Below are 13,121 nucleotides of genomic sequence, written 5' to 3' on the forward strand. Positions count from 1 at the left end.
GGAAAGGCGAGGTGATGGGAAAAGGCTGCTCTGGGGCTTCCTGCCCCCTCAGTCCTGGGGAAGGGGGGCAATTTACATCACCCGCAGGCCCTCTAACCTCCATTCTTTCCACTGCAGGCTCTTTCCCTGGGTATGTTCCTGTTATTCTGGGGGGAAGCTCTGTTATTTGGGGGGAAGGGAGGCAGCTGCCTACTTCACAGGTCAAGACAGAGTTAAAAACAAAACCGCAGCAAATTCAACACCCCGTGTCCTTCAGGGACTTTCCATGACACCTTCCTTCCCCCCTCTCCCCCAAGCCAGGGAGTACCTCCCCAGAGGGCCTCCCCACCCCAGGTGCAGTGGCTTTTGGCTTTTATGCAAACAACTGTCTGACCGGGAATGCTCTGCAGCCCGACCTTGTGTCTGTCCTGGCTGCAGGACCTCCTCTACCAGTCCTCAGCGTTCCCGGCCTTCCCAGAACTCCCCCCCCCCCGCCCCCCGCCACTCTTCCTCAGACTCTGGATTCTAGGAGATGGGAGGGAGGGAAGGGAGCTAGGTCTTGTCCCCCTGCCTGCCCTCGGGTGGAAGTTGCCTGCAGGTGGAGGTTTGCAGCGCAGCCTGGGTGAATGGCCTGCTTGTGTTGAGGGATGGGGGAGGAGGAGGGTGCAGGTGTAGGGAGGCCTCCAACGCCAGCCCCACCCCCACCCCCAAAGCATCCACTTAGTTGCCAAGAACTAGTAAAGGAAGCTATCGTCAAGCTGGAAGTCCATTCAGCCCCAATCCCAGACCCAGCCAGCTGCCGAGCTCTCTCCTCAGCAGAGGAGTCTCCCTGCTTCCCTCTTTTCTGAGCTGCTTCTGCTTTGGGAAGGGAGTGAGGATGGGGAAGGCCACAGACCATCCTCTCCAAGGCTGAAAATCAGCTCCTGAGGGGCTATTTTCGAATGTATTTAATGTTCCAGTACACAGGCAGGCTGCAGAGCCATTCCTCTCTCTCTGGCCTTAGCGCTGAGACTGGAAAACCTGCTGGAGAGTCTCAGGGCCGTCTAGTGGTGCTGAAGGGAGGGGATCGTGCTGAAGACAGAGCCAGTGAAAGCTGCCACCGACCTAGCCCTGCATCTGCTAGCCCCTAACTTCAGGAACGTCTTCCTCCTGCCTCTTCCACAGAGGAGGGGAAAGGTAAGGTGTTCTGGATGAGGCTAAGCAGAAGGCCAGACCACCCCTCACACTCTTTTCCGACCTCTTCTGAGAGAGAACAGAGGATATCAAGACAGGAAGAGAGCCACGTGATCCCGATGCCATTCTCCTAGGAGTTCCCCCCAGCGCCTGAGGCTTGGGCCTCCAAGTATCTACAGACTACATTCCAATGTGGCCCAGTTCACCTGCAAGTTGAGTTTCCCAGCGTGGATGTTTCTGAGACCCCAGAGATGGAAAAATCAGGACTTGCCTATCTTTCAGGAAGGATCCCAGCTGGGAGGGAGGCGGGCTGGTGTCTTGGAACTGGGAGACACCGTGCCAAACCTGTCGAGCTTGTAACGTCCAGGCCCCGACCTCCTCAGATCCCCTTAGTGAACTAAGGGCCAGTGGAACCAGAACCCGACCATGGGGACATGGGGGCCAGCGGCAGGATACCAACGGCAGGTTCGGCAAGGCATCAGGCAAGATGTTTTATTTCAATGATAATTCTCTTTATCTAGGTATCTGAACTTTAAGAAAGAGCCAGAGGGGCTAAATTAAGAAACTATTCCGAGGGGCAGAATTAATTCCATTTTCTGACAGCAGCAACGACAAATGATAGGCATGCACAATGACTAATTTTAAACACACCAGTATTTTTTTTTTTTATTTTTCAGTGTAAAAATCAAACATAATAAAGAAACTTTGAAAACTATCAGCAGGGTTGTTTGTGATGCGGGAATGCATTCATTACGGTTCTGGCAAGGTTAGCATTGCTACATTTCAGAAGCTGCTTCTTTACACAGTCTTTACAGAGGAGTAGGGCACTACAGGGCTCCAAGGGGTCAGACTCCAGGTAAAATCCGAGAGGAGTCAAGAGAGAAGGTCACTGCTGGGCAGGGAGGGCATTTCTGAGAAACCCAGATGAGCGTGCTGTGAGCACAGGCTGTGTCAAAACCACTAGGCAAGTTCTCTCTCCCTCACTCCTGGTGGGAAGGCCACCCTGAGCCCCAAACCATGTTCCCTTCTCTGCGCCGCCCCCGCCCCCTCATTCTGCAGACAAGGGTCATCCACAGACCACACGTGTGTTGGCTTTGGCAACCAGAAATTTAAAATAAACTATGGTTTTTCCAGTAGCCAAAATGATCCCTCACCAAAGCTCACAGACTGAGAACCTGAGCATGCAAAACCACAGTCTGGGTGAAGGGATGTCTGCTTTTCAAATGACCTGCTAATTCTTTGCAACCCACAGTAATTTGGTTTCTGTGAACCCACAGAAGCAGGCCCACCGAAAAGGACCTTGTCTGCTAACCTGGAAAAGTCCTTGTGTAAATGAGTCATTGGCAATGGGATCAGTCATTTTTAAGGCTGCCCCATTTTCCTAACATGTCAAAATGTCTGTTCTCAGTCTTTTTAGGAGAGGGTGAAGCAAAGCTGCACCCATATTCAGAAAATGAACTAGGCCCCCCAGATGCATGGCATGGGCTTGGGAGAAGGCGGGTGGCATCATGGGACTGCTCTCCAGGCTGCTAGAGTGGGGTGGATGGAGAGATGGACAGTGAGAACCATTTGAGGAAACTCTAAATTGCTTGAAGAATTAATGGTTGAGGGCTCGTAAGACGGTGAGGGAGCAAAGCTAGGCTACTTCCCTGGCTTCAAAGCCATGAAGTATCTGTACTATGTGGTTCACAAACATTGGTTCTAAGGCTCGGCATATTCTTTACTCTTAGGCATTAAAACAACATGAAGGAAACGTGTGTTAGAGATCAGTTGCCTTCATTGGCAAGTGAATTACTATCACGGTCCTAGTATGGTCTTTGAATATTTTCCATGTCTTTAAATCCAGATACAGTACATATAGTGGAAAATTTGCAACCATCCAACAAAATCTGCCCCCACGCACACAAAAAACAGAGTAACTTTACCTAATAGACAAAATTACATGAAACCTCACAACGTCCTTGGGAGGTAGATATTGTTATGTCCTTACATTTTTAAAAATCAAAACATTAACATTCCAGTTTCAAATAACAACATCAGCCTATAAGACACTCCAATATTGTAATATTCAGAGGAAACTTGCCTCCAGCTTCTTCAAAGACCTGTTTCTCATGGTTTTTTTTTAATTTTTAAAAATTCATTATTTATTTATAAATTTATTTATTTTATTTATTTATTTTTGGCTACATTGGGTCTTCGTTGCTGCGTGCGGGCTTCCTCTAGTTGCAGCGAGTGGGGGCTACTCTTCCTTGTGGTGCGCAGGCTTCTCATTGCAGTGGCTTCTCTTGTTGTGGAACACGGGCTGTAGGCGCACGGGCTTTGGTAGTTGTGGCACGCAGGCTCAGTAGTTGTGGCGTACGGACTCAGTAGTTGTGGCACATGGGCTTAGTTGCTCTGCGGCATGTGGGATCTTCCCGGACCAGGGCTCAAGCCCATGTCCCCTGCATTGGCAGGCGGATCCTCAATGACTGCGCCACCAGGGAAGCCCCTGTTTCTCATGTTGCTGGCATGATGTGGGACACGCTATATACAGCTTGGGTAAACAGAGGTACAGTCTTGTGCTATGAGCTCATACAAGTCGAAAGCCTACACCTCTCTTCTAGGCTCTTCCAAGTCCACAGTCTCCGACCCTGGGTTCACTCATCATTCTCAGAACTGTTCAGTCTGTTAGGCTTAGAGAACAGAGTCCTTTCCCTGGGATGACCCAGGTTTAGCATTTGGTTTCAGGTCAAAATTGTCCTCTTTACAGGCACTTAAATCCCAAATCATTCTGCTTTTCTGAACTCTGCCTATAGAGATTCTCTGAACTATACTTTCTGTCTGAGCACAAAAATAGCTCCTAATTCTTTAAAAGATAAGAGAGATCACTGTGTATCTCTTGTCTTCTGCACAGCCTAATTCTATTTTCTAGGACAGAAGTTTCATCACTCCACTTTCTTTTCTCTTCTTGAGCTCAAACTCCTAATTCTGAGTCTTTGTCAAAGAGCCTGGGCACTCTGAGAACTCAAACCTTAAGTATCACAGAGTTTCCAAATCTCCACTAGAGACCAACGTACCTACTCGTAGTGGAGTACACTTTAAAGTTAGGACTTCAAACACTAAACATTTAACATTTCCATTACAGTCTTACTGGCTGTCCTGGGATATATATCAGAAGTACTGCTTTTTTCCCCTGAAAACATTCTAAATCTCACATTTAGCAGGAGGAAAAAAAGCAGAGGATAACAGTGATACAGAGGCTACCTGGAAAAAATGTTATGTTGACGTGAGATTTGTTAATAACACAGCGTTTCAACTGAGTAAAATTTTGTGCTTTTAAACATTTATCTTTGCAAAAGAAATCTGAGGTCGCTTTACTTCTGGGTCTGGCAAGATGTTAAGCCTTGCATTTAAAAGGTGAGACATTTTGTCGCTGGCGAGGTCAGAAGCTGAGTCAGGAACAGTTCAGAACGGGTAACAAGGCATCTGATTAGCTAGCTTCTCTGTGTCAAGGCTAATACATCTTTTTGGGAGAATGACTTAGGGAATCTAAAGCCTGGTGGATTTATTAACATCTCTCTTTTTCCTGGTGGTGTTGGTGGAGGGTAATGGGGGAGACACCTCTGTTTGGTTCTCTGCCAGGAGGAACACCTATGCAACAACTCAAAGAGCGATAAGGAACATTTGGAGAGCCAGCTCTCGGCCTTTTCCACCCTCATCCCAATTCTGCCACCTTGGCTGTAAGGGAACTTTTCACGGGTTTGGTTGTTCCTCAGGTTTTGGTCTCCTGGGTGTGTGGTGGGGGCCTGGCTAATAAGAGGGTTGGTGGGAAATGGAGAGAGAAGACCTATGAGGCTCACGTTCACAGGGACTCTGGCTGAGAAAGGAAACGTGCTGTCGGAAGGGGCCAGGGGACCTCACCGTCCAGCAGGGTCAGATGTGAATCCTCCTCGGTCCTCCTTTCTAGGCATCTTGCTAAGGTTCTCCTTTACCTTCTTTCCCACCCCCAGCAAGGGAGGGGGTTAAGTAGAATAAGGATTGCCTGCAGAAGTAAGTGTTTACCTGTGTTGTGGGAACCACTACATACCACCTGTTTCAACTTCAAGATTTAAGAATGTGGAGTTTCCACATATACATTTTCTCTGGACTTGACATGTCCCAGTCCAGGCTCAGAATGCGACAACGAAAGTGCAGCCTGTGTGAGTGGTCGCCCCACTCAGAAAACTGACCTCAGAAGAATGGAAATCATTCAGAAAATCCATTACTCACAGAGAAAAGGAGGGTTATACTTACAGAGTTCCCAGGTTGGTGGGATGGGCCTTAGTTTCACTATTTTAAGGTGCAGGAGTTGGTCTCTTCACTAAAGACTTTCCCACTAATCTGGTAGACACGCTTGCTTTCCCTAGCTTTCTCTCCTACTAATCCTTGCTTCCAAACGCTCTTTCTTTTGTCCCCTGAAGAGTCAACATGATGTGTGATATTTCAAGAATATAATAAGCAGCTCTTCTTTCACAATGGGTATAAGCAACGTGGTGTAGCTTGGAGTCCAGGATTACGGAAACACAGTGAGGTACTGAAGACTACACACCGAAATACATCTAGTCTTTTAGCTGAAATCTCAAACGTGTTGGGACTGTTGCCATGGAATTTCACAAGATCTTTTTTCCTGAGACAGACGCCATGCTACAAAGAAGGATAAACCATTTGTGCAGTCTGTGGCGGAACATTTTAATTACTGGCAGCACATAAACGAGTTGAGTTTGAGCCTAATGCATAAAGCCCTTTCGAAATATCAAGGCAGATACATAAAACGCTAATCCACCAGGAATTGTGGATTCTTGGCTCCGGTAGAAATGTTCACACAGCTGACTCTTAATTTGTAAACAGGCTCCATGAAGTTGTTCCTGGAAGCGAATTTATTTTCCCTAACATAGGTTCTTTAAAAGGAGAAAAAAAAAAAAAAAAAAAAAAAAGGCTTTGGCAAGCAGCTGCAGGTGCCCGTTTGTGTGTACACTCTGGGGCAAGATCAAAATCCCTTCCTGTTTTTTGTTCCTCTCCACCATCCTCTTCACACCACAACTCAGTGGTTAAAGGAAAAACTTAACAATACTTCCATTTTCACACCAAAGAAATGTGAAACGTATATTCATATACATACTCTTCTGCTTAATACCTATACATTAAGAGGTTTAAAAAAATAATTGTGGTTCCTGCATAATCACATAAATTTAAAGCTGTAAAGGACCTTCGAGAACATCTGAATCCAATTCCTAGTTCTATGGTTGAGGAAACTTAGTTTTAAGAGTTAAGTGATTTGCCCAAAGTCATTTGGCTAAGTAGTGGCAAATATGGAATCAGCAGATTTTGTGACCCTCATTCCAGTGCTACTTTTACTTTTTATTTTTTATTTTTATTTTTTTATTTTTTTTTGCGTTACGCGGGCCTCTCCCGTTGCGGAGCACAGGCTCCGGACACACAGGCTCAGCAGCCATGGCTCACGGGCCCAGCCGCTCCGCGGCATGTGGGATCCTCCCAGACCGGGGCACGAACCCGTGTCCCCTGCATCGGCAGGCGGACTCTCAACCACTGCGCCACCAGGGAAGCCCTACTTTTACAATTATTACATCACTTTTCCTTGATAGCATGTCTCCCATAATTAATGATAAAGATGACCGACACATCTGCAGAACCGAGGTCAGACTTTCGGGAATCCTTGTGGAATACAACAGCTCCATTTAAAATGGGGGTTGGGAAACCACCCCCCCCCCACTCCGACCTGCCTGATCGAGGATATCCTGCCAGCAGAGGTGCTCCCCTCTCCATCCTGAAGTTCAGCTCTGATCCTGGTCATCCTCGGTTCCTTTCCTGTGGGGAGGGGGAGGCTAAGTCATACTTTCAGGATTCTTTGGTATTTTTTTGGTCAAAAAATCATTGGCCAGTGTGCTTTGGGTTTGTCCACCAATATTCCATGAAGGAGATGAAAAACTTTCAGGTGGTTGTTCCTCCTTCCCTCCAACCCTGGGTGCTGCTGCTAAACAACTCCCCGCCTCAGAACCAAGCCTGCCACTCAAGATAGCAGGAAATGGATGCCATCACCCACGGTGGACAACCTCCTGGAGTTCCCATGACAGTCTATACTGAAGCCATTAGTTCTTCTGAGAGAGAGTTTCTCCTGTGCATGAATGGTTTGACTCAAAGCAGCTTTTAATTGGAGACGGGAGGGTAAAGAGTAGAAGCAGAAGTACCATCAGAAAACTTGGGTTATTTTTGCTTGTGTGATAAGAAGTGGATCTGATGCTTGGAGACTAGGGGCTTTAGTTATTGGTAACATTTTATGGCTGTTCTCTTCCTTATTGTTAGACTATAATTTGCGATGGAAGGTTTATATCCTAACCCTTTAGTCTTGTGTGAAGTGCAGAAGGGCAAGCCTTCCCAGCAAGGTCAGCTGGCCAGCAGTTCTTCTCTGTGGACCTGGGCATATGGCTAAAAGTCTTTTTCCACATGTGGCTGATGTATCTCAGAAACAATGTCTCATGCAGCACAACCAGGGGACTCTTTTGGTTGGCAACAGACTCCAAAGAATGCCTGTCTATTGCTGCAAAAGACAATGACCAAATGCTTCATTGGCTTTTAAATATCATAAAATTCAAGTCCCTGATGGGAAAACAAAGGTTTCACAAAAGTAGTAACATGATATATCTGCAAACAATTTCTGAATGGGGACAGCATTTCTCTGCTGCCCATGTGAACGTGATCCTTTGGACACTAAAATGGCATGAAAAGGGGATTGGAACTGAGTTTGTTTTGAGAGTGATTTGTTAGGCGAGGGGTATTATCAGCTTTTAAAAATGATGTTGAATGCTCAGGTGCAAATCATCTCTGGGCCCAGATCTTCACTTCAGCATGGCTCTGTGCTCTCCTCTGGCTATGTGAGATGAGAACTCATAGCGATCGTGGCTTCGATAGCCACACATGTTACACTCAAAAGGGTCACGAAAGCCGTGGCAACCCATGTGAATAGTGAACATCACATAATCCAGGAAGAGGACTCGACAGTGGTCACACCGGTACACATCCATCACCTCCCCTTCTTTGTTGATCACTTTGATGGAGTCTCTTGGGCAAATGGGTGGGGGCTTGAGGAGTTCATAAGAGCGGGGGACCTCCTTCAGAAGTGGCATCCCATTGCGGGCCCGAGAAGGGACCATGTGATTTTGCTGGTAGATGTGATTCTGGCGTTCCTCATGGTTGCTGTCAGTGTCCGTGGAGTCGTGGCCACTGTTGTTGGGGGAGAGGCCTCTTTCAGAAGGCAGGCTCTTCTCTGGCAGCTGGACGTTCTTCTTTTCCAGGTCCTGGGGGGCACCGTTCGGCATCTCGGCACGGGTGAGGGCTATGGGGTACATGCTGCTGATAACTGGGACCATCTCTGAGGTGGGAGCAGGCGGTGTCTGGACCAAGGGGCGCAGGGCTTCGGCACCAAGATAGCTGATGGCGTTATTGATGGCCTGGTCCATCATTCGGGTCTGGATCATCTCACTCTCTTTCTCATACACATAGCTGGGATTATAGCTGACGTCAAAGCAGTGGCGCTTCTCACCTAGAACAAGGGAAGGAAAGAGTGACAAAAGGAACAACACAAAGGCAGAGAGTTTGTAAAATTATTTTCTGGAGTCCTTGAAAAGTGAGGAAGGACAAGTGGCCTGTTCAAGAACACTCAGCCCAGGCAGAATGGTCCCACACGGGTGTTGAAGCCTCAGGGGACAGTGATTGACAGCACATGCTTGGACAGTCAAAATACCTGAAACCAGCAGGCAAAAGGGAGAGTCAGAGATGTCACTAAGTTGAGGCTACAATGTGAGTTGTTTCCACTGCTCATGTCAGAAGGGAACCCTGGAGAAAAGAAGCAAGAGAACACCAGGAGGGGGCTTAAGAGGGGGCAAGGCAGCTGACAGTGTGCAGGAGCATGGGGACCTCTGCACTTCTATTGTCCATGAACTCTGAAGACGCAGTCAATCCCCGAACTCTTAGTTTGCTTGTCCTTTTCTGCTTGTAATACTAGGGAGCCGGGGGCCGGAAGTGCTGCAAAAACTGGGGATGCTCTGGCCTCGGCAGCTTTTTAAATAGCTGCAGAGGCAGAAAAAATAGCCCCCCAAACTCCAACTTACCACTTCCCAGACACGTCAGTTATCAGACTGACTGAGATTTAAATAAAAGAGCTTCAAATGTAGAGAGTTTTAGAAAAGGCTTTCTCTTGATGAAAGATCATCATGATCTTCACCCTCTTCATAAAGTGTGTTATTCTTCTTTTGCTTGAAAAGATGTATCATTGATACATGTGTGATCATTAGTACTTATCTCACACTTAACTGAAAAATTTACTTGTGGTCACCCTCTCCTACTTCTCATGTCAAACTGCTGAGAAATTTTGAAAACAGAGTTTAGCCACCTTCAGGGCGTGTGGGTGTTGTGTGTTAGAAAACAGAGGCTCTCTGGCCACAGGGAAGGCAGGAGCGGGATCTTCAATGATGGCAGATGTGCTCAATGGTGAGTGGCTGGTAGAGGCAAGAGAAAGCGGGGAAGATGTGTCAAGGGCTGGAGGTGAGGCTAACACTATTGCTGATGCTTTTTCATTCTGTAGACATTGATTCTGAGAGATTTGCTAAACCGTATCCTCTCTTCCCTAACATTTCCTAGGCATGTTGTGGTTCCAGAACGTATCACTGCCATACAGTAAAGGCTTCGGGGAAGACAAAACAGAAGAAAACAAAAAGGATTGGAAGAACCAGTTTCTGTTCTTGAGGTATCTCCAACCTAGTGGGAGAGAAATAAGACTTGGCTAGATGGAATTGGAGAAAAATAAATGCTAAAAGTTGAGAAAGGGCTGCCTTGCTCTATGGAAGCTTTTGATTTTATTTTAAATGCCATGTTTGAGGCGTTTAAGCAGGGAGGGTGACGTGTCTTCTGTAAAAAGAATTAAAAGGGAAGGGCAGGGTGGTTTGTAAATATACAAACTGTATATTTAAGTGTTATGGGAACGCAAAAAATTCAGGAGTACTTGTGGAAGGGAAAACATTCTTGGAAAACCTAAATTTTGAGAAGGGTCTTGATGAACTGGTAGGACTTAGATTTTCAGAGACGTAGAAGAGATATCCTAATTGAGGGATGAGCATGAATCAAGACAGACACGTGGGACCGTCCAAGACATGGGCTGGGAGGGGTAAGAGAGTCTGGTTAGAGCAAAATATCAAGAAGTGTGCAAGAAAATATTTCTCAAACTTCACTCAGCCCTCCACATTCTGCAATATTCATACCGCAGGGTGGTGTGGTGGTTGAGAGCACAAACTCTAGAGTCAGATGGTGTGGATTCGATGCTGCCTCATCATGACTAGTTGTGTGACCTTGGGTAAGTTACTTAACCTGTCTATGGCTCTATGTCCTCACGTAAAATGGGGGTAATAATTGTACCTACCTCAATTGGTAAGCGCTTAGAACAGTGCCTGGCACATAGAAAGCACTTGGTAAATGTTAGGGTTTTTAATTTTGTTTGAATCAGCTCGCATTTCCTTCCTTTCTTTTTTTGCTGAAGAAATTTGTTTTTTAAGGAAACTTTATATCACTAACATAAACAGAAAACCAGAATCACTTGCCACAAATATAAGGTAACCATGAAAAATAAAGACAATTAAATTAAAGTTTGATCAGATACTGTAAGTACCTGGAGACAAAGATCCCCTCTCTCTTTGCTAAAAATAGAGATTACCAAGTGTGTGATTAGTGTTGAAGACAATTAACATCTAATTACGTCTAAATCTTTCTCCTTGGTATAATCAGGAAGATTGAAAGAGAGCTAAAAAGAAAATAACTTTCTTGCCATGTGGATCAAGGTTTTCAAATGCTCTGTGAGCCTCCTGGCACTTTGCCTCCAACATTTTAGGAGATACTGAAAAAAGATAACACGTGGTGGGACCAAATGATGGACATTCTGAATAACCAACCGTAGGGTTTAGATTTGGACAAACGGCAAACCTCTACAAACCGCATTGAGCAAGAGATGCTTGTGGTCAAAATGTTATTTTCAGGATATTAATGTAACAGCAATGTGTAAGATGGACCAGAACAGTGAGAAACTGGAGACAAGAAGACCTGCTAAAAGATCCAATCTAATCAGATAGATTTGTCCTGTATCCCCACTACCTTAAGGCCAACCTGACAGTTTCCAGACAAATACCTGAGAGAAAAAATATGCACAGAAAATCACCGTACCTTGGCAACTCAATAAAAAGGAACAGAAACGTAGACCTTTGCCAAAGTAATCAACGGTTCTTCTTTTCAGCTGCCAGATTGGATAAGTCTCTGATTAGAGCTGTTTGGAAGAACGAGACTGAGGACATGAAAGCTGTCTAAAGTCACAAATATTCATTCCCCTGAAAGTGACACAGAAGTGATGAACTTTGTTCCCTGGCCTTTTCAAGGTTACTGATGATTTTCCAGTGTGGTTGGCTCTACTCAGTTCCCCAAATACCGGGGGTCCCTGGAAATCTTTTTAATCTTTTCGCCTAACAGAGAGACTCCAGAAAGCTTCTGAGGTGGGGCAGGCACATCACAAACTCTGCTTTTCTCTCTTCTCCCAAGAGTTGGTTTTACTTAACTAGGCCTACAATTTCATAATCTATCCACCTGCAGCACATGTCAGAAAACAGCTGAGTGCTGAAGTCGTAAGAGGCAAAACAATAAGAGGAAAATCAACCCCTGGATGAGTGGAAATATGTGACTGAGTTCTGTGGTTAACGCAGACCACTGTTCATTGTTAAGAAGATGGGAGAGCCTCAGATCTTCACGTGCACGCAACCTGCACTCATCAGGTCCCCTCATCTCCGAGTTACGGTAACTTGATTAGTGCAGATGACTATCAGTCACCTGTAGACACGATGACTCAATGTGTGTGAAACTCAGAAGGGGTAAGCTACAGTAATTGAAAAGCCAACAGCTCACGTTTCTTTAGTAATACACTCATAAGAAAGGTTACTCAAACCACAAAAGTGTAACTGCTCCCAAACCTGCACAGAGCTTCTAGTCAAAATCGTACCACACACGTCTGAGTGATTAATGAGAGAAGCTTCGGGCTGAATTAGAGGTTTTCTTCCAATGATAATACAAATGGCGACAACAGGTCCTAAGTTTAGAAACCAAGGCTACTTGGTTGGGCCGTTCCCTACCTGTGATCCCTTTTAAAGGTGTCCATCCCTACCATCTGGGCTTTGGTAACTCTGAACTGAGCAACTGCCTGACCTGAATTGCTGCAATGTGGTGAGGGCATATGGTTGTTGGCTTCTAAGTGCCAACTTGAAAGTACAGAATCATAGCCTAAAGCTATAAGGGACCTTAGCTGAGCATGTGGATTTAGACCTCTGCCTTTGGGATGGAGGGACAAGATCCACTACTCTAACCTGTTTACTTCTCTACTTCACAGTACCGAGCACTGTGCCTTATATATAATACCAAGAAGAATAGCTACTATTTATTGAGCCACTACTATATACCCAGTGCTGTCCTAGGTACTTTGCATATTGTCTCACTTTACCTAAGATGAATTATCATCTCTTAGTCAGACGAAGGACCTAAAGCACAAACGGGTTGATTAACTTGCTCAGGTTGCTCAGCTGGTAAATGGAGAACCAGGATGTGATCCAAGGGCCCATATACCTCAGGATATGGTTGAGCATTAACTGCTGTTTCCTGGCTGCTACCTCGCCCATGGCTGCACAACCCCACCACTAGCAATGACTTCAGATTCTCTGCTGGGATGGTTCCCATAGGCAGTAGAAACGCAACTGTGCTTTGTTGCATATGGACCAGTAGCATGCATTCAAGAAATTTCTGTGATGAACAGAGTTGTCATGATGTCCATAAAGTGCTTAACAGAGTACTGGCACATGTAAGCACTCAATAAGTGGTAGATCTATTATTATTATTATTGTCATTATTATTGT

At 45.7% G+C, this 13,121-nt stretch overlaps 1 protein-coding gene across 6 annotated transcripts in view; it reads right to left on the reverse strand.

Annotated features, from left to right (window-relative positions):
- Positions 1-1,808: 1,808 nt before the first annotated feature.
- The window catches only part of IKZF3 (IKAROS family zinc finger 3), a 90,886-nt gene continuing 79,573 nt past the window's right edge, over positions 1,809-13,121 (reverse strand). For 3 of the 6 annotated variants that reach the window (XM_029210832.1, XM_029210837.1, XM_029210836.1), the window contains one exon: positions 1,809-8,728. In XM_029210832.1, the coding sequence (XP_029066665.1) occupies positions 8,025-8,728 (704 nt within the window). In that variant the 3' untranslated portion in view covers positions 1,809-8,024. The remainder of the gene's footprint in view (positions 8,729-13,121) is intronic. The other 3 variants (XM_029210834.1, XM_029210835.1, XM_029210833.1) reach the window with 1 other exon arrangement.

Source organism: Monodon monoceros, unplaced genomic scaffold (genome assembly GCF_005190385.1).
Source record: "Monodon monoceros isolate NGI ecotype Baffin Bay Population unplaced genomic scaffold, NGI_Narwhal_1 Super_Scaffold_9, whole genome shotgun sequence".
Taxonomy (NCBI): Eukaryota; Metazoa; Chordata; class Mammalia; order Artiodactyla; family Monodontidae; genus Monodon; species Monodon monoceros.